Source organism: Streptopelia decaocto (assembly GCF_964273445.1).
Source record: "Streptopelia decaocto genome assembly, chromosome: Z".
Lineage (NCBI taxonomy): Eukaryota > Metazoa > Chordata > Aves > Columbiformes > Columbidae > Streptopelia > Streptopelia decaocto.
The window spans coordinates 25,794,952-25,816,225 of record NC_138657.1 but is presented as its reverse complement, the minus strand read 5'-3'; the positions used below and the strand labels follow the sequence as shown (position 1 = coordinate 25,816,225).

General features: G+C 40.1%; 1 protein-coding gene across 5 annotated transcripts in view; it reads right to left on the bottom strand.

Moving 5' to 3' along the window:
* The window catches only part of CEMIP2 (cell migration inducing hyaluronidase 2), a 91,813-nt gene that overhangs the window by 18,889 nt on the left and 51,650 nt on the right, over nt 1-21,274 (bottom strand). For 4 of the 5 annotated variants that reach the window (XM_082075555.1, XM_082075553.1, XM_082075554.1 and 1 more), the window contains exons 2-10: nt 19,829-20,165; nt 14,796-14,936; nt 13,716-14,277; nt 10,985-11,154; nt 9,651-9,839; nt 6,687-6,856; nt 2,199-2,408; nt 1,612-1,817; nt 963-1,032 (exon numbers count right to left, since the gene is read on the bottom strand). In XM_082075555.1, the coding sequence (XP_081931681.1) occupies nt 963-1,032; nt 1,612-1,817; nt 2,199-2,408; nt 6,687-6,856; nt 9,651-9,839; nt 10,985-11,154; nt 13,716-14,277; nt 14,796-14,936; nt 19,829-20,153 (2,043 nt within the window). In that variant the 5' untranslated portion in view covers nt 20,154-20,165. The remainder of the gene's footprint in view (nt 1-962; nt 1,033-1,611; nt 1,818-2,198; nt 2,409-6,686; nt 6,857-9,650; nt 9,840-10,984; nt 11,155-13,715; nt 14,278-14,795; nt 14,937-19,828; nt 20,166-21,274) is intronic. The other variant, XM_082075557.1, reaches the window with a different exon arrangement.

Sequence of the window (21,274 nt, the reverse complement as noted above, 5' to 3'; positions counted from 1 at the left end):
CAGATCTGTTCTAGTGGTAGAAAGTCAACTAGGAAAGTTTGTCCAACAAAAAAAAAAAAAAAAAAAAGGAGACAGACCACACAAAAAGTAGAATAAAACTGTCAGTGTTGTGTTTCCCGTTTTGTTGTTGTTGTTGTTGTTGTTTTTTTTTCTAATATTCTAGATCTTTCAAGTCATTTAAATATTTTGAATCCTGTTCTGTTAAAAACAGTTTTATGTATTGTGTGCCTAAGAATACACTGACACATACACATATTCTACTTCCAGCACTGGAGCCTTCGCAACAACAACCACCACCATCTTCCCCATTTTCCATTCCCACTTATCTCTTCACAAAAATCCACTCAAAACTCTGCACATCTCAGCCTCTCATCCAATGTAGCCCTAGAACAGACTCCAGCCCCCTTCTCCACAACACGTACTTCGCACGTAGCTGAGACAAGAGATTTGAACGAATATAAGGTTCATAACAAGAAAAAAGCATATCAGCAATCACTGATGGGAATCTAATAACTGACTGACAACAGAAGTGTTTCGTTGTTTCTTTCACAACGAACATTTTTTGCAGTTTTTTTCATTCCAGTTACTACAGCTATGAAGACAAATCTTGCAGTCACACAGTAAACTCATTACAACCTACAGAAAATACAGATGCCTTAATATGAAATGCACTAGTTCTTCAGAAATAAAAGGACTTATTTCTACCTACACACATTGATACTATTGTCAGGTCTATTAACTACAAAGGAGGAAAGAATCTCTGTTCCAGCCAGAACAAAGACTTTTGGCATCTCTTCAATGCACACTTTGACAAACTGTGCTTGTAATGCCAACACCCTGCTGAACATATTCATACTTAAAAAAAGGAAAAATGTGTGTCGTTTTGGCAGTGTAGATGTTACAGGTTTTACAAATAGCAGTGGCACAAGTAGTTTGTGCTGAACTATATCCATATGCCTCACCTGTGAACCTGCTGCTGCATTATTTATAAGATGATTGTTGGGATGAGAAATCCAGAATGTCGAAACTGCCCTGAAAAATTATTCAGAAAGACGTTATTATGGAAGAGCTCTATCTCCTACAGAAATATCACCCCTTTGTAACAAGCACATCAGAAAAAGCTAAACTGATGTCTGAAGTTACTACTTCACATATGAAATAAAAATCACAACCCCCTCCACATTTAGAAGTCAAAAATGCTTCTTTCTTTAGTTCAATGTGCAGTATTTTATTTATTAATGTTGTTCGGATACTTCATGCAATAAAAACTGTTTGAATAAGCTTCTACAAGATATTAGTAGCAGAAAAAACAGCAGTGACAGCTTGAGAATGTGCATACCTTTACGAAGAAGTAAGGACACATCCTTAAAAGTCTATTGAACAAGTATTGCAAGAAACAAGAGTTTTCCCACAAAATAACATTTTTTCTCTCTTTAATGAAACACTAATTTTTTTTTCCCATTTTTTTTAAATACCACTACTACGTGAACGACATTTAAGCTGTCTGCATTCATTAAACTACACGCTTCCATCTGTATATTGTCAAGAGATCACCAGCAGTTTAACTGCTGTAGCTGGTTTGGTTTTACTTTTTCACTATGAAATACTCACATGCAGTCTGTGGCTGGCACTGGGACATAAGCTCCATACACTTTATCCCTAATACCAATACACATGCTGCTGTTTCTATCTGTGGGAAGAAGAGTGCCTGGTTTCGTGACTAGCCCAAGGTTGTGGAACAAAGTATTCCTCTGCTCAATGCCATCTTCTGTGAAGAAACAGTGACCTAGTGTGTCATAGCCAATGGTGTCCTTTATCTGCAGAAATACAAGTTCATTATGTCAGTAGTAATAGCATTCACTGAGATTTATTTGACAAGTACCATTTAGTTTTACTATCTTGGCACAGCTGCAGAGTGAAGCTTTAGTATCAGCAGTTCAGATGAATCAAGCACACAGTTTTATTTATCTCTTACAAACACACTACTATGTCTGGAGAGCTTAGTTGCCTGCAAGAATCTGAAAAAAGAAAATGGTAAGATATGCTAAAAGTTACTGTTTGCACTTGTTCCTTTATTCATTGAAATAAAAAAACATTGCTGAGCATAAAACTTCAATAAAGGAGGGGACTATTTTTGCTCTAAATGCTATTTATAACATTTATTTAAACACAGTGTGTTTTACTCTCCTTGTACCTACCAGCAAGCCATTAGTTCCATGAATAGTCACACATCTGGAAAAACAGTGATGAATAGAAAGACCTTCCAGGTAAGTCTTAAAATTATAACCTCCTTTTTCATCCACATCCCCACAAAGGTGAAAGTGAACAGGGTAACTTCCAATCTGCTGCTGGCCCATTTGTTTCAACTCCACATACGAGAGATGAACAGATGTAAAATTCTTCAAAATCTAAAAGTATAATGAGAAGTCCAGAATGAATAAGCAACTATTTGCTTTTTAACTAATGGAAATTTAAGTTAATACATCATCTATACCAGATGTACATAAGTTAGATGTACATAGTTACCAAAGACCAACACAATAAAAGTTAGAACAATCATTTCTGTCTTGCCCTATATCCTGCTTTACAAAACAGTACCCTTTGCAAATAACTGTAAAAATTAATTCTCCATCTGGCTATAACAGAGCAATTTTCACCAGACATGTTGTCACACCGTACAGTTTGGTCTTTATCACCTGGCACATTAAATGTTCTTTATCTATAACCACATACTGTCCAAATAAACATAAGACACCCACATTAGGGCCTGTCTACACTGAAGCTGCACCAATGTAGCTCACCTGGGACAGGCTTAGTTCACAGAATAACACAGATTCAAGAAACCTGTTGAGATACCTGGTCGAATTGCCAGCTCAGCACAGGGTCATCTTAAAGACAAGTGCTCAGCACATTGCCCAAGGAATACCTCCAGCCACAGAGATGCTCATACGAAGTCAACTGGTTCTTCCCTTTCATTTTGCTGATATCTAAGCAGAATTTGCCTTGTTGAAGCCTGGTACCATTGCCTCTTGTCATACCTCTGTGTACCTACAAGAACTGCTCTGGCTTCTCTGAACCCTTCCCAACGCCTGAACAGAGTAATCTCTGCTTCCTCCACACCAAGCAACCCTTGTTCTCTCAGCCCCTCCTCACTCATCATCACATACTCTCACATATCACCTTCACTGGGCAAACCCCAGTGCACCTACATCTTCTTTGCAATCGGAAAACAAAACTGGGCAGAGCACTCCAGAGGAACTTCCTTTAATAAAGAAGATACAAAACTGCCTTCAGAATCATACTTGGGGACTTGAAGGTAAAGGGGCTCAAGATAGTTGGTTAGCATTCAGGGACTGCTTCTTCCAAGCTCAAGATCAGAGCATCCTGACACATAAGAAGTCAAGGAAGGGAGCCAGGAGACCTGCGTTGTTAAACAGGGAACTGCTGGGCAAGCTCAAGTGGAAGAGGAGAGTTTACACATTATGGAAGGACGGGCTGGCCACTTGGGAAGAATATAAGGATGTTGGCAGAGGATGCACAGAGGCAACTAGGAAAGCTAAGGCCTCCTTAGAATTAAACCTTGAGAGAGGGGTTAAAGACAACAGAAAAAGCTTCTTTGAATGCATGGCAGGTTAACACCAGAGACAATGTAGGCCCACTGATGAATGAGATAGGTGCCCTGGTGAAAGAAGATACAGAGAAGGCAGAATTACTGAATGCCTTCTTTGTCTCTGACTACTCTGTCAGAGGCTGTCCTGAGGAGCCCTGTAACCCTGTGACCCCAGAGGAAGGCAGGACAATGGACGAGTTTGCCTCGGTTCATGAGGACTGGGTTAGGGAGCAATTAAGCAATCTGGACATCTATAAATCCATGGGTCCAGATGGGATGCACCCGCAGGTGCTGAGGGAGCTGGCTGAAGTAATTGCTAGGCCACTTTCTATCATCTTTGCTAAGTCGTGGGAAACAGGAGAGGTGTCTGAGGACTGGAGGAAAGCAAATGTCCCTCCAGTCTTCAAAAAGGGCAAGAAGGAGGGCCTGGGTAGCTATAGACCTGTCAGTCTCACCTCCATCCCTGGAAACGTGATGGAACAACTTATCCTTGGCACCATCTCAAGGCATATCAAGGATAAGAGGGTCATTAGGGGCAGTCAACATGGTCTCACCAAGGGTCTCACCAAGGCTGTGCTGCCATCCAGCGAGACCTGGACAGGCTGGAGAGTTGGGCAGGGAAAAATTTAATGAATTATATCAAGGTCAAGTGTAGAGTATTGCATCTGGGTAGGAACAACCTCAGGTTCCAGTAGAAATTAGGGAATGACCCGTTGGAGAGCAGCATAGGGGAAAGGGACCTGGGGGTCCTAGTGGACAGCAGGATGACGATGAGCCAGCACTGTGCCCTTGTGGCCAGGAAGGCCAATGGCACCCTGCAGTGTGTTAGAAGAGGGTGGTTGGTAGGTCAAGAGAGGTTCTCCTTCCCCTCTACTCTGCCCTGGTGAGACCGCATCTGGAATATTGTGTCCAGTTCTGGGCCCCTCAATTCAAGAAGGGCAGGGAACTGCTGGAGAGAGTCCAGCGCAGGGCAACAAAGATGATTAAGGGAGTGGAGCATCTCCCTGATGAGGAAAGGCTGAGGGAGCTGGGGCTCCTTAGTTTGGAGAAGAGAAGACTGAGGGGTGACCTCATTAATGTTTACAAATATGTAAATGGCAAGTGTCATGAGGATGGAGCCAGGCTCTTCTCCGTGACAACCAATGATAGGACGAGGGGCAATGGGTACAAACTGGAACACAAGAGGTTCCACTTAAATATGAGAAGAAACTTCTCAGTGAGGGTGACAGAACACTGCAACAGGCTGCGCAGAGGGGTTGTGGAGTCTTCTCCTCTGGAGACATTCAAATCCCGCCTGGACACCTTCCTGTGTAACCTCATCTAGGCGTTCCTGCTCCGGCAGGAGGATTGGACTAGATGATCTTTCGAGGTCCCTTCCGATCGCTAACTTTCTGTGTTAGCGATCGGAAGGGACCTCGAAAGATCATCTAGTGATTCTGTGATCATACAACTTCACAGTAACACTACATCATACAAAGTAAATACATAAAGGGGCTTTACCAGTAATACAGGAATGCAAAAGTATTTTCTTCCACCTAACCTGCTAAGAAAACAGAAACCAAGAGCAACAGCTTCACTGCAAGGAGCTAAGCTGAGAAAAAAAAAAAAAAACAAACACTTTTCTGTTATTTTATTAACTTATCTGTAACAGGTATTTACCAAAGGTAACCATTTTCGTAAGTATTTTATCCTCTAGGGATGTTAGTAACATGACTTTTTTTTCCCCTCCTCTGATTTAAGTTTGTATGCCTAAAATACAGCAGGATGGCCCAAAACAGGCATCCATGAGACCTCCAACTGTTAACATTTAAAAGCACTGATGCAGTTGTAAAACTACAACACCTCTCCTCACTGCCATTAAGCCTCCTTTATGCTGCTGTTCCAGCGACCAGTAGAATATCCACGATGATAAAACCCCTGAGGCCATTAACACTTGTGAGTGCCTGGGCTGCCTCTACTTGAGCATGCAAGATTAACATAAGCTGAAAATGCTTTTATTGCTGAAGTCTGGTTTGGCAGCAGACACTGTGCTACTCTCAACAGTCTCCTGGGAACAGTATAACAACTTTGATGACTCCAAATGTTTGTTTTCTTTTCTATCTTCCAGACATCTGAGGGGTCTGCTGTTTTGCACTGTAGTGGCAATGAAGGCCACGCTTTGCAAGATTCACAGCTTGTCATTATCTTCTTTCATGACATTATCTTAAACACAAAAGAGTGCCTTGAGCTCCTCCACTCTCTTCCACAAAACAAAAGCTGCCACACAGTAGGGAATGGAATATTTTCTTTACCACCATTATGTCCACTATAAAATTAAAATCTGCATCTAAATATATTAGAAAGAGATATTTAAACTGTGACCAGCACATAATAAGCACAAATACATTTTCATTTAAATGCAAGACCTCAAACACCTTCAGCATCAGTGAAGAGCTGAAACACTGCTGCTCAATCCTTTCATCTAAAAACCTAAGTCAATATGAGTTCAAATATTAGTTTCTATAATACTGCTTTCCCTCAGTGTTCTTTACATTTACAATAATACCAGAAATTAGAAGCTGTTTTCTCTACCTAACCTTAGTACTTCCAATTTTTACGAAAATTGAATAGAAAATCACCACTGTCCAACTTCTTTCCTCTCCATGTCTCTCTGGTGCCCAATTTCAGATCAGGCAGATCTCTACAATCCAATGCTCATCACTTGGGGAGGGAGAAAGGCAGCGAAAAGAGGGAAGACAGTGAAAAGGGAGATCAAACTTTATTCTGTAATACAACAGGATCCACATGCATGGATGTAATTTGTAAGGTTTAATCCCTGCTATACAACGTTGCAATATATGCTGGATATTCCTACCAGCATTTCATGCATTGATATCCCTTCCTCCGATTTTGCAGACTAAATCTTGGAGAATTAAACCTAATTCTGGAAAAGCTGAGAACAAAGTTATTTCTACACAAAGAAGCTGTACAAATTGACGGGCTTTAAGTTTTTAAATCCTTCAAATTTTAGAATTAATCTTTTTGTCCTTGACATGCCTTTACATGACAGAAAGCTACTTTAAAAGGTTTTTCAGACCTTGATATGTCCACCAAATGTGTCATAATTGAAGAACTGGCACTCCTTTTCACGATAGCAGGTATCTTCTGTCTCTCCTTTGATTAAGATGTTCCTCGTAAGAACTCCGACTTCTGCCCTCATGTCCACTCCATCAATAACTTCTCCTACATGTGGAAACTGAGGATTTTCTGTCCAAAAACAGTTTGGAAATGAGTGGCAGGAAAGAGTTGTAACTGATTAAAAACAAAACCAACCCACATTATACAAGCAAGCTACCTGCAGCACCAAACCCCATGCATTCTGAAACCTTAATATGCTGTTCTCTGTTAGCTTTTCTTACGCTAAGGCACATAAAAAGCACATAATTTTTACATTATAAACATTAACCCAGCTAAGATGAAGCAAAGTGCCATCTATGTATTTTTCATTTTAGTAAGACAACTAATCCCTTTTTTTTTTTTCACAAGTGCATCTTAGTTTCAGTCCAATAGTTTGTGAAAAGAATGGATAAAAACCAAAGAGGAGTTTAAATGAATCCGAAGTATCTAGAGAAGTTTTAGTGAAACAAACATAGATGCAGTTTGCTTTAAAAGAAAAAAAAGACACTGGCAGCTTAATCTGTTCCAAATAAAAATTTAGAAATGAACATGAGGCCAAAATGCCTTTAGAAAATATGGTATTCACCACCCTCTGAAAGAAAAAAAAAAAAGGATTTGCTTGGATTTGCTTTCCTAACTTAATTTTCTCTTTCGTAGATAGCTATTCTGAAGACACAAACTAAAATTAGGGAAAACATGATACTCCTGTTTTACACTGTTCCTCCAAAGAAACAAACTGTTTCTTATTTGTCTATACAAACTGAGAAAATTATCTGGTCCTGTAAACCTTATTAAAAAGTTTTTACATGTTTTTTAAAAGTATTCACCTCCCTTCCACCCCTTTTTTTTTTTTCCATTTGTTGATTGCCTAGACCATCACTATAGCTTCAAAGCTTACAAAACAATACAAGCCTAAACTGGTCATTACTACAATATGAAGCAGAAAAGAGCGGTATTAATTCTGTACTTAAGGATTTAAGAAGACAATTGATGTCTGTAAGTGGGACTGCACTCCTCTCCTTGAAGGCTTATCTGTTGTTTTTTCCCTGTATTTGACTAGCATACACATCAAGTGAAGAAAGAGCAACTAGGCCTCCTACCCATCAATACTTTCTAGTTTTCCTTCTACAAAGGGACCAAAATAGCTAAAAGCTTTGTGAAAAGTACACAAAAAAAAAAAAAAATCAAAACATGGCGAGTCCTTCAGCATGTCAAGTTTGCCATTACACAGAAAATTCATTAGTTGTAGAACAAATATATAGGGTGGTTTGGGGATTTTTTAAAACTGTATCCCTTACTATGACAAATGAAGTTTGATAGTGGGGGTAAAAGAAACTCAAGATGGGCAACCTTCATCTCCTTTATCATCTTTTCAAGATCTATATGCTCAGATATATATGCTCAAATAGCATTTAGTTTCAACAAAAAGCTAAGAATTTGTATGTCATGCCATATTGTACATCTTGAACATGTTTTTTTAAAAACCTTTAAAAAAGCAGTTGCTTTTTCACAGTAGATGATTTCCAAGATGAAGCAGAGTTTGCACTGTTCAGTGGTGACAAAGTACTTCTTTAACTTTGTACTGCAGTCTTCAAGTTAAGCTTGCTCTTTAAAATACCGTGCTCAATACTACACCCAACATGAGACACCTGAGAACAAAGCCCAGGAAGTGTCATGCTTGATGGTACTAAGCTCTGTGGCTTCACTCACCCTGATATGCTCTGACATACAATAAGGTGAACTTATATTTTATTTGTTTGTGTCTGTGACTTCACAATGCAGTAAAACATATCTGAGCCAAATGCTGTGGGATGCAAACTGCACTGCAAAATGGACATATGAACTGGCAGCCCCTTAATACATGGGGTAACGTGAAACTTTCATGACGCTCACAGAAATCTTACAAGAACAGAGGAGGAGAAGAGTGGTTTGAAGAAGAGTATGTTCAGAGGTGAATGACACAAACCCAGATCCTGAAGAGCACAGATGGGCTGCCGCCAACAAACCAACACCAGCTGGTCTGTGCTTTACTCTGAAGCTGCAGCGCACTGGCAGGCAGCAAGAGGGGAAGCTCCAGACCCAAGGCTGGTGGAGCACCAGACAGGAGGGCCTGGCATGGTGAGGCACGGAGGAGCAGAAGGAAAATACAGGCGGTGGCAGAGCTGGGGAGCCAGTCCCACGAGAGGGCCTTCTGAAGTCAGGCAGAATGAATCAGATAATAAAAAAGGAAACGGTCAACAGCATGCATGACCATTTTGCGTACATCACGCTCAAAGGAAAAACAGATTGCAACTGCTCAGGGATATCCTGTGTGAGCAGAGGCTTACAAATGCCACTTATTTCATAACTATTTTGTTGGGGGGTGTGGTAGGCAAACTGAGGGGAAAAAACAAAACAAAACAAAACAGACAGGTTCAAAGATTGCCACTTTCTTTTTCCTCCTTTTTCTTGTTCTTTCTCCTTTATTAATAACAGACTGAATTATAAGGATAACACTCCAAAAGAGAGGAAGGGCACTAAAAGAAAAGGAAATGGTAATACCCACAAGCATTCAAGCACCTATAGAGGACAAGTGAAAAGACAGAAAAAAACCCACAGAAATAAAAACAAGCATGGCCCTCTTGGAAGAAAATAAAAGTGTTCCACGAGCCCAGGAAGAAAAGAAGAAAAAAATTTAGTATGGTAAACTGTGAGGCAGACCTAACACTATTCAGGGTAATTTTATAGCAAGGAGAAGTACACATTCCCCTATATGGCAACACAGCAATACACAGACAGGTGAACAGGCTGTTCTTTACTGCTCCCACTGGAAGGCATTGTCTGGGGTCTAACTACCAGGAACATGTATTTCACACGAATCTACAAGTGGTGGCTGCTCTTGTACCTTTGACTTTGACCTGATGCTTCGTACACTCTGGGCAGGGAAGGAGGGTGAATTCCTCTGTCTGATACATTGAGTAGTCTGTGCTTGCGACCACAATCCGGTCTCCAGGCTTCCAACTACTAACATCATCCAGAAGATTCAGTATCACTCCACCTACAGCTTCCACCTGGAAGCCTGAAATTGGGACACCTAGTTTAAAAAAAAAAAAAAAAAAAAAAAAAGTTAACACAAGATAAGATTCCATTCTCCTTTATATGAAACCATCTCCAAGAAGATACTGGTAAGAACTGCATGAGATTTCACGAGCTCCAAAACCCTCTGAAGTACAACTCCACTCTGAAACATGCCAGTGTGACACAGCCCGCTTATCTGGTGGATCTCAAATAAAACAAATTGAAAAGATGGAACTAAAAGTGACAGGAAAAATTTATTATTTACTTTTTCCTTTTTTAACCATAGTATCATATGGCAACAATTTGTAGGTCCAGCTATCTCTACTTGTTTCAAGTGACATTTTCCTGCTATTTAAAGCTCTACAGATGTAATCAAGGACCTGGCAAAACAAAGCAGGGAGACTTTCCTTTTTATTCACAATGCTAAAACAGTTTGGCAGGCTAAATTACATGCACATGTTATTTCACTGTCTTGTGATGGACTTACATAAGTTTAGCAACTCTTGCTTATTCTTTACCGTAACTCTTAAATATCTAACTACCATTAAAAAAAATTCTTCTGAGGCAAATACAATATTGCTTAGCAATTCTACGAACAGAGAAAGATGACTGGCCATAAAAAGGAGAACTCAGATCACAAATATCTTGAACAGAAACACAAATAAAGGATAAAAGCAAATGATTCAACTTGGTATGAGAAAAACTGCCTGGAGTTCAGCATCAAATGGTAATAGAAAATTGTAAGAAGAACAAAACGTTTCTCTTAGTTTCTAACAAGTTTTCTTTTTAGGCTTATAATCATCATCTCAGAAGCTTAGATTTAAAATATACATGACTAAAAGAAAAAAGTCTGTTTCATCCTTTTATAAGACCCCTTATCTCTGTCTAAATATCTCTGTCTAAAATGAGGACACAATGTCATGCTGTTCATACACTATATGCAAATAGATTGAGAAAACAGGTTGCATAGAAGAATTGTGTCCTCATGCTTTATCCGTAGCAAGAAAAAAACAACACAAAAAACCACTAAAACCCCACAACAAACCCTTACAGCAGCACTCAGAAATTTAAATTGCAACCAAGAGTTCTAGGAAAAAAAAAGCACATACAATACTTTTTACTTCTTCCCCAGTGGCAGAATTTCACAAAATGCTTTCCTACCTTCGTTCCATTCACTGTAAGCTCTCACAACAAACTTCTGACCATCCACTGTGAAAAACTCTTTCTGAGCAAGAGCTTTTCCACCCGTGCTGTGGTTTTCATAGTTTCTCACTGATTCATTACAGGAAGAATTTCCACCACCTAGTACACCAACAAAAGCCCATGCTTGCCTGTGAAAGACAAAAGTAAATGTTTAAATATAACAGTCCTTAACAAATTATTCACCATCAGGTAAAGGACAAGACAAGGAACAAGTAAATAACGAATAATCCCTTTGTCTGCTCTTCCAAATTAATTTTAAAATGCAATTTCAAAATGCAGAAGAAAAATGGGCAGGCTTCACTGAAAAGAAACATAGTTTAAAGGAAATGGATGTCCCATATACAAACTGGCAAATACGACAGCTCTGAATGGAGAAAAGTACAGTATCCAACAAGACATACTGTTTCCAAAAGCAAACTACACAAGATGATGATGAGCAACAGAAGCGACACAGGATCCTACTCCCAAACAGCTTTACCAGGACAGAGGCAGCGCAGGAGCCGGTGCTGGTGCTCCTGCTGCAGGGGTCACTGTGCGGGGCCAGCGCCATGACAGCGTGGTGGCCACACGCACCAGGCCGGGAAGGATGCACATAGCCATCACTGTACTGCACAGACAATACCTTTTCAAATCTTTCAAGATGCTCAGACCCAGAAAAGGAATTGCATACTGGCACACAACCTTTGCAAGAGGGATCAGTGATGTTGTTGAAGACTGAGATGAAGGATTTTTGATTTTCCCCCTCGTTGGCCTTTCCCTCAGCTGGACACCTACTTGGCTGAACACCAGCATGGTGCAGAGAACTGTCCTGGATGAACTTCCCCTTCCTACGGCTCTGCTGAATGCATCCAAGTTTTTGGAAATGAAAAACAAACGGCACGCCACAGAAAGCTGCCATCAAGTTCATAAAACGAGACTTTTCTGCTGTCCCTTACTGCTCTGTAATGCCATAGTTATGTGTGGAGAGGAAGCAGCTGAGGCCATCTATTAAAAATCCAAACAATTTTGCATTAAATTTTTATCATTACTCCCAAATTAAAACAGTGTCAGCTAGCTGGACTGTAGTCTGTTGCTAATGATTGATTCAAAGGCAGAATTAACTTCAATACAGTTGCCTTTCAGTCATCTCATAATGTTCTTATTGATTGGGATGAAAAGGCTAAATGAAACTGTTTCATGTTAGCCTGTTCATAGAAATAGCACATACTGGGCCAGCCTTTCGGTAGCAGCAGCAAACAAGCTGAACGTTTCATGTACCAACATAAAAAAGAAGTATCAAGATATTTTAATGCTTGCTATTTTGCCAGAAAAGGCAGAAGGGGGAGGGATGCAACGGAGTGTTCACCTCCATGCTGAAATCTCCTAGCTTTACAGGTTTAGCTTTTCCTCAGTGAGCACTTGCAGAGAGCTTCTCACCGGTCCTTCACAGGAGAACAGGACAACTTTATGTGCTTAGAGAGCCTCTACTGACCAAAGAGAACACACAAGAATCAGTTCAGCAGAGACGGAAGAAAGGCTGCTGTTCATTATTTCAAACTTGCCTGGAGGTCACAGGCAAAGACAAACACTAGAAACCCACCACCTCAACAAGCTGAACAACCACCACACAGGCTCCACTGCTTTCAGGAGGTGGCACTTACAGGCCACCCAGGACTCTTCACCTCTGACTAAACTGCGTCAGAGGCAGCAGTGCAGGGAGTTTCCAGCCCATGAGAACAGGCTGACACAGCCCCTGACACAGCCTTGCTCCTGACAGGAACCGAGGTCAGAACAGGCCACCCCGAGTGACGCTCCAGCCTACCTCCACCAAAGCAGAGGAAGGAAACTAACCGGAATTCAGATGTTGAGGGATAGTGAGGGGCAAGCATAGAAAGGAAAAACTAAACATCTGATTTCCTGGAAAACAGAAACAGGTTATACAACACCAATTAAATGGGAGCTGAAGGACGGGTGGACAGTTAGTTAGGACGCTTGGTGTCCCTTTCGCTTGTATTGTGAACACTCTGCAGCACAAAGCCAAGTTCAGAACACACACTGCGAAGATTCATTTGCAACAACTAAACGAACAGCACAGAAGTGTAACAGTCCTGCTTTAATAATTCCTATTACACCTCTTCTACGGTCCCACCATCCAAACCCTGACCAACTGAAAAGAACGCTAAGGAGATACAGAAACACTCTACAAGTGTATTTCAGAAAGAAAATATTTCTACAGACCCGTTCCCTTGCAGAATCAGTAGAGGGATAACGTACTTTTATTTAAACAGTGTACAGGTGTGAATAATACAGGACTAGCATCCCTTTCCTGTATTCTAGCTTGGCATTCCTTGCTCCTCAAACATAACACCATATGCACTAAAAGCTTCACCTAGCAAGTGTTTTCCATCTGTGTGTTTGAATGAAGAAAAAAAATCCTTGCTGCACCCAATTTTAATTTCTGTAAAGAACAGTGAAAGAAAACAATTATGAATAAGTAATAAAATGTATCACAGATACCTGTGTAACTATCAGTCTCAGCATTATCAAAATAGTGCACACCGAATTCTACTACTACAATACTACATACAACACTTGAGAATCCTCTGAAGCCTTTAAGCATAGACAGTGTCAAAGTTTAACAAATCCCCCAAAGGCAGCAGCATCTGTATCTGATCTTTACTGGGCACAAAAGGGAAAATAAATTACTTACCTGTAACTTAATCCTCTAACAAACTTACTTCCCAGAAGATTTTGGATAGTCACTCTGGTTTCCTCCAGTAGATTTTTAGCAGCTGAATCTCCCACAGCAATAGCAACAATGCGACCAGGACTTCCATTTTTCAGTAAGTTCTGGAGCTTCAAGCTGTCTTCTGAAAATTCATGAGTATCAAACTTCAGCACTTCCAAAATCTCTGCTGTGTCCTGATCGATCACTCTCACATTTAGTCCTCGTGAAAAATTCTTTTTAAAGGTATAATGACCATAGGCCAGCCCTGAGAAATACAGAGTCTTCGACAGAAGAGTCCATGATAACTTCTGGTGCCCATGCAACTCCAGCGTTCCTCCAGGGCCCACACCAATAAATTTTTGGCCAAATTCTGGCACATCAGCACCCTCGTTTGACTTCCCATACAAAATAATAGTTGCTTTGGATTTATAGCGGCATTTCTCTGCTCCAACATGAAGCATTCCACCATCCTTTATCAGGATAAATCGAGTTCTCAAGGTAATATTTTTAGAACCTTCTTTATCATCACCAAAAACAAGTAACCCTAAAGGAAAAAAAAATTATGTAGGTCAAAACAAAATTCAGATGGACTCAAAGAACCAAGCTCTGCAATAAGGACAACAGAAAAATTCCAGGTTTATTTTCCACACCCATGAATTAAGCTGTTACGCTCATATATATTTAAGAATATTTGGGAGATTAACTCCCACCAATGACGATTTATCTTTCTAAGGATTTGGTTTATTTCTTTCTGCCATCTTGGTAGAATTACTAACATACCACAGTAACCATCAGGAGACAATCAGATCTTGTACTACGAAGGCTACTACACAAGACTTGTTTAACTATATCATATAGAAAGTCAGTTCTCCACCAAAAAGACTTTACAGTGGTCATTCATCTTTTTAATGATACTCCTGGCCTGGTAGCAGGTTGAAAATGAAAAGTAAGGGATTTGGTCAATAAGCTGCAACATAAAATTTCAACACATTTTTCATGTAATCACAGAAGTAAAAACCATGCAGTAAACTGAAGCATGATGTTCATCTTGCCATTTCATACCTCCATCCTGTATAACTATAGAGTGTACTGTAGCATCTGAGTTTAGACGAAACATATCCCCTTTTTTGATAAAAACTCTCTTTTCAGTGTCTTTCCCAGGGCTCCAGTTTTTAAGACGAGGATTCTGATCGGGGCAATTTTCTGCAATATAATGTGAAATTCAGCTTTTAAAAAACAAGCACCACCACATCAATCAAGGCAGCATTAGGGCGAACAAGAGCAAGACAGAGTCAGTCATCCACAAAGGATTCCCACCTCCTACTGTGGTTACACTGCTGCAGCCACAGATGCTACTGTTTGTATTTGATAAGGCAAAAAGACACCTGAAAAGTCACTAAACTCTCAAGGGTAAGAAGGCATTCTTATACTGAATTAAGCAACTGATGACCACAGACTGAACTATCAACTTATACTGTTGATGATAGACACTTTTGAACCTCATCCTATTTTGTGAGATGTTCCACATCACCTGCAGTCAATGAGGGAGGCAAGTGGGAAGCACTCAGATCCACAGCAACCACACTGTGCACTGGATGTCCTGGGCCAGCTACCAAGGCCAACTATCATGGTTGCAAAGCATTTCAGTATCTCACCTCCCTCAAGGTCTTTCCCTGTGTGCCAAAGGCTGATCCCTTCTCACTTTTAAGTATGTAAATTGTTTCTTTCAGTGTAGGTTTGCAGGTAAGGGATAAAGAGGGACAAGACATCATTAGTACATTTAGAATATAGGTTATTAATAGCTAATATCTTACTGGTTAGAGCAGTTTTGTAGGAGACAAGACATTTGGGTCTGAACTCTTGGTTTGCACTCCTTAGGAAGGCAGGCTAGAAACCACATCAACAGCTGAGACACATTAAGTCCTTGCTGAAACCCTGCTAAAGGTCTGGCACTACACAGGCAATAACACCACGCTACGAGGCCAGGAAAGCAGAAGCAGCAGCAGGAAGTGACACGGTTGTGCGAATTCAGATGAAGTTACGGCAATGTAGTATTTATGAGACGCGCATCTTTAGCACATTGAGTAGGTGAGTAATGCAGCAGCATAGACATACTACAAAAACAGAAACGGGAAGTTTATTCCTTGGATTTTCTTACCAAAAGAAAAGTCAGACTGAAAACATTTTTCTTAAGCAAAAGATAACCAAAAAGACGCCAAAGTAAACAGCTTAGCAGACCAACTGAGAGTAACAGTCAAACTAGCTTTTTCACATCTTCTGGAAAAAAACACTCACACATCTGTAATGCAACTTTGGGGCAAAAAGCTATTAGGAATACCCCATTCTTGCAAAACCTAAAGAAAGCAAAACCTATCCACAAGTTTAACACAAGCCAGACTTAGTTTTGCTGACAGACATGTTTTTCCTTTGGTATTATTTTCCACATTTCAAATCCTTTCCAACTCAGGAAATCCACACAAACCAAGATTTGACAACCGGGGCGGGGGGGGGGGGGCGCGGGGAGAATAAAAAAAATCAGCAGAATCGTGAAAGGGCAAAAGGCATCCAATAGTAACATAAAAAGAAAAACAAAAGAAAATCTTCTGGAGGGATCCTAAGAAGACAACATTTAGAAAATGAAATTCAACGTGAGGGAAAGCCTAAAAGTAAGAAGCACTGTGATCAGCAAGACTGCTGAACACTCACCGGATAAACGCAAGTCTATTGCCTGACTCATGCAGAGTCACTAAACCCCTTCCCCCAGACACCACACACACAAGCACTGTGAAGAAATACATATTTCCTGGCTGGTAGCAAAGGGCAATGTGAGGAAACCATGAGTCAGCAACCTGATGATTTCTGCTTAGTGTGATTCACAGAAGATCTAGTAACTGTGGATTTTTCTATTGAGTCAGAAAGAACAGGCACAGCACAATAACTCAAAAAAAATATCTCTTTTACATTACAATCCAGCAAGGAAGACATCAACATCAGAAATACAGGCTCCTGTAACGCAACTATGACTCTGAAGCACAGTGGATCAACTTTTTGGCAAGGAGATCAGATGTGCTCAGAAAAAGTATTTTGAAATTCTCCCTTAGCAACTGCAGTGGGATGCACAGAAACATCAAATATTTAGTACTTCACCATATGTTACCTCCAAAATTACTGATTAGATTTTACAGACCACAGTCACTGCCTCTACAGTTAACATTAAATGAAAACAGAAACATAAACCAGAAAGGTAGTTATGGCCTTGCCAAATCCAACCACTCATCTTGAAAATGTTTTAAGTTAAGCCTCTGCTTTAGAGGATTTTTGTAAAAATGGATCAGCTCTCCTCAAGGTTTAATTGCTTCTAATAGAGTTGGGGGGGAGGAAGTAAATTTTTGCAAATGGTGGATGAAGGGAAAAAGAAAAAACAACACAAAACCAAAACCTAAAAAAACAGCACACAAAGGAATACCCTGCCAAACAAAAAACCAAAATTCTAGAATCTTCCATGTACTGGAACAAGGACATGAAATTTGGCAGAAAAGACAGGAAACAGTTCTCAAGATGTAGTTAAATAGTTGCTTTCTACCTGCTTAGCCACCAAGTCTGGAGTTTCTAAGGCCTCTGGGAAAAAGTTATCAGTGTTATATTATGCTCAGGAGAGGTTTATCACAGTTTGGCAGCCAGACTTTCTGAGGATCCTGTTTACCATGGGCGAGATCCAGCCGAGAGCTACAAAGGCCAAGCAGAACTTTTTCCTGAAAACCTCCCCAGCTTGTCATCCTGACCCTGCAGCACAAGCCACTGGAAATGGGGAAGGAAATTGCATTTCCAGTGCTCTCCCTGATCTCCAGTGTTCAGGACTCCTTTAAAAAAAAAAAAAAACAAAAAAAAAAGAGATGATGATGACAGGAAGATAAAAGCAACAGCGAGGGGGAAGAAACCAGCTGACAGGCAGGAACAGAAAAGCAGACAAGTATCATTTTCCCTTTGGGAAGGTATGCCGGAGGTTTAGGATTTACACGTAATTACTACCAAGTCTCACATTCCCTCCACTGCCTTTTAAACAGCCATTAAAAGTCCCAACAATATGGATTTCCAATTAGCCCTTACGAAGAACACACCTAGCTGGAACTGGTGGTGTTGGCTGCAGCACAGCATCTGCTAGGTTGGAGCTGAGCTTATTAACATTTCAACCTCTTGGGAAACTTTTGGGGAGTTCCTGCAAGATTAAAGTTTCAGCCATACTTTCCTTGGTGCCTGGAGGAGTTTCTCTTGTGCCAGGGTTTCCAAGGGATTCTATGGGTGCATCTTGTTTCTTTTTTTTAAAAGATAATGCCGGGAAACTTCAGAAAGACACAATGCAATAATTAGTGCTGAAAACTGGCCTGGAATTCCATCAAGAAGCAGTGGGACATGGAAGGAAAGCAGTCATGACCTTGGGTTACTCCTTAGCTCTTATGTAAGTCATTATCTTAGACGAAAATAACCAAAAAAACAAAAAAAACCAACAAAACCAAAAACAACCACCACGAGCATCTACTAAAACAAAGCAACTCTTCCTACAACATCCTCAATATCTCTGGTGATCCATCGACCACATGCTGACCATGCATTCAGTGCAAAAAAACCAGCACAACGCAATGCCTCTGAAATGAGCTACTGTGGCTGAACCAAAACCATTCCAAAACCGCTAACATTTTTGAAATAGGCAAGCCATCTCCACATTATCAGCTTTTAGAGCATAAAAGGATTATTATTTTAAGTATCCCATGGCACACGATAACACCCCACTTCTACTAAAATGATCAGAAAAATCTACAACTTCTAGTTAATTGAAAGTTAAAGTCTTGATATCAAAGCAGAAAGGTTTTTGCCTCCCAAATGTCCTTCTCAGAGTCAACTGCTAACTCACCCTTCAGCCTTCTCTTGAATTTGGCTATAACCCTCTTACTGTTGACCTGGATCACAATGTAGCAGTAACTTTCCATTTACTACTTCCTCAGTTGTGTTTTTTTTTTTTTAATTTTCCTTCATAATTATTAGGAACACTCAGTAACTTCAACCAAGAAGAGATCTCTGCAAGCCACCACCAAGAGCGTTCTGGTTAGATGTGTGCATTCCTTTTGTACTGTCACCTGAAATCTCCCATTGATTATTTAATTTGTTCAGCCTGTGTTGTATTGACTTTGGAAAACTGAACCTTTTGAGTTATTATGCCAAAAGCCACTGAGGAGTGTAAGTCTGTTTGCGTTACAACAGCCAACAGTTTCAATTAAAAACCCTGTTTAGCTCTTAGAAAGCCAACTTCTGCCTTTAAAAAAAAAAAAAAAAAAAGACAAAACTAAGCAAACCAAACAAAAGTGAACAAAAATACACAGAAAACAAAACAACCCATGCTCCAAATACTACCAACCTTTAGTAACTGCATCTCATAGTAACTTCTAGCAGTATTTGGCCAGAGAGACACGTACTTAATGATCAGCAGCTAATCACATCACCTGTTAATGCTTTATAAGCACTGACACATTTGCAAGGTTTTCCGAATTCCATAAAAGTTGCCCACTTTTCTAAAATGAGCTAAAAAATAATGAGGACTAAAAGATCAAAAAGGTCCCTGCCCAGTCTGTGTATAAACAAAGCAAACACATACTGTGCATATAAATTCCCACAGATTTTAAAATGTTTTCACTTTAACATTCTTTTACTATGTTCTTTAATTACTGCTTAAACAGACAGGGTACCATTTTGTCTAAAATTTGTGAACATTATCAGATAGCTTATTCTGCAAACAAAAATAATAACACTTGCACTGTATTCATGCTTCTTTGCCGCTCACCAATAGTCTCTATTTACTGCCACATTTTTGCTTCATGTAAGTAAATAAAAACATTCACTGTAGAAACATATAAAAATAACACTGATATCAGAAAAAGGATCTGATCTCGGCCCCTAAACACTGCTTCCCTCCATGGTAAAATTGCAGTAAGCACCCTATTTTTGCACTTAACTTTTAACACTAATCCTAATGCTGAATCATTGAATTATGTTCATAGGGACTATTAACTGATAGGATGATCTTGTTGGCAAAAAGCACTTACCATCTGGAGCATATTTTGAAGCTATTCCCAAAGAAATCCCCAGTGCAACAAAAAGTGAAAGGCTAGAAATGGCAAAGCAAATGAGAGTATTTTTATGCCTGTTGGCTTCTGCTTGGCGGCGGGGCTGATCCACTGGTAAAGCTGGGAGTCTTGTCCGGGCTTCTTGTCTCGCAGAGGTAAATTCGGCTGTAGCATGGCTCTGCAAAGGCGGCGGGGGACGGAGAGGGGCGATCCTCCCTGGGATGTACCCCGAAGACCTGTGACTGCTCCCATTTTGAGGACGGAGGAAAGCAGGGGAGCTCCCCCTGGCATCAGTGTCTTGCATGTTATAAAGTCACTGGAACACACACGGGATAAAAATAAGGGACAGGTTTTCAGAATACAGAGTACAATATATAAAGGAAAAAAAAAACAGCAACCAACCAAACAAAAAAAGAATTTAAAGCCACATGCCTTAAGAACAGCCATGGAAACTGTGGCTTTTTATGAAGTATCAGTCACTCAGTTGCTACTGGTCATTTGCCATGGTGTAACAGCTTGAAACAATAGTACATATAACTTGAACAAAATTTAAAAGCATCTGGAAGACAGTACAGCACAGGCCATTTCTTTGTATTTCCATCAGGTATTTTTCACATAGCATTTTCACAGTTTACTTACGTGATTAAGGAACAAGCCGAAAAACGAGAAAGCTAGCAACCCCTGCTTCCCCACAGTTATGCTAAGAATGCCTAAATGTATTTCTGCTGCACACAAAAGTTGAACAAACTCCTAATTGTTTTCCCTTACAGAAAAGAAGCTGAAAGAAACAAGCCTTCTTTCCACAATGGAAGCAGTAGAAAGTATTTAATACACAAAATACCAAACACAATTTTATTATATTCACAGCAATGCAACTTAGTCAAGGCTTTTAATTAGCTGAAGCATATAGAGCCCACACATTCTCATTCTACTCACTGCAGGATTCAGTGCTAGTAAAGGTGCATCAGGAATGATCCTGTAAGAAAGTCATCTGCATCTCATTCAGCAAACCCAGTGGTTTTTTCTCATTGCTGAGAGGTTTGAGTTTGGACTCAAAACCTGGAAGCAACAGGACTCCTCCAGATCGCTGTACCTATAACCACTCTAGAAGTGAGTGCTACTTTTATTTCAGTCACTAGTATTGTTTCCATCTTCTTCTGAAGCAACCAGGGAGGAAAGCCTACCAAAACCAGCACTGCCTAGCTCATCCTCACCAGCCATTCTAACCTACCATATTTTTCTGGTATACAAAACTCCATTTGACCATTTTCTCAGGCTTTCTGGTCAACTGTGTTGCATTGCATGGAGTACTCACAAAGCTGGCATGATTTTTTTTTTAATTAACATTTCCTAGGGATGGGATTTTTTGAGAAGGCTGCTCAAGTTCCAGTTAACTGAAACCTAACTTTCTAAACTAAATCCTGA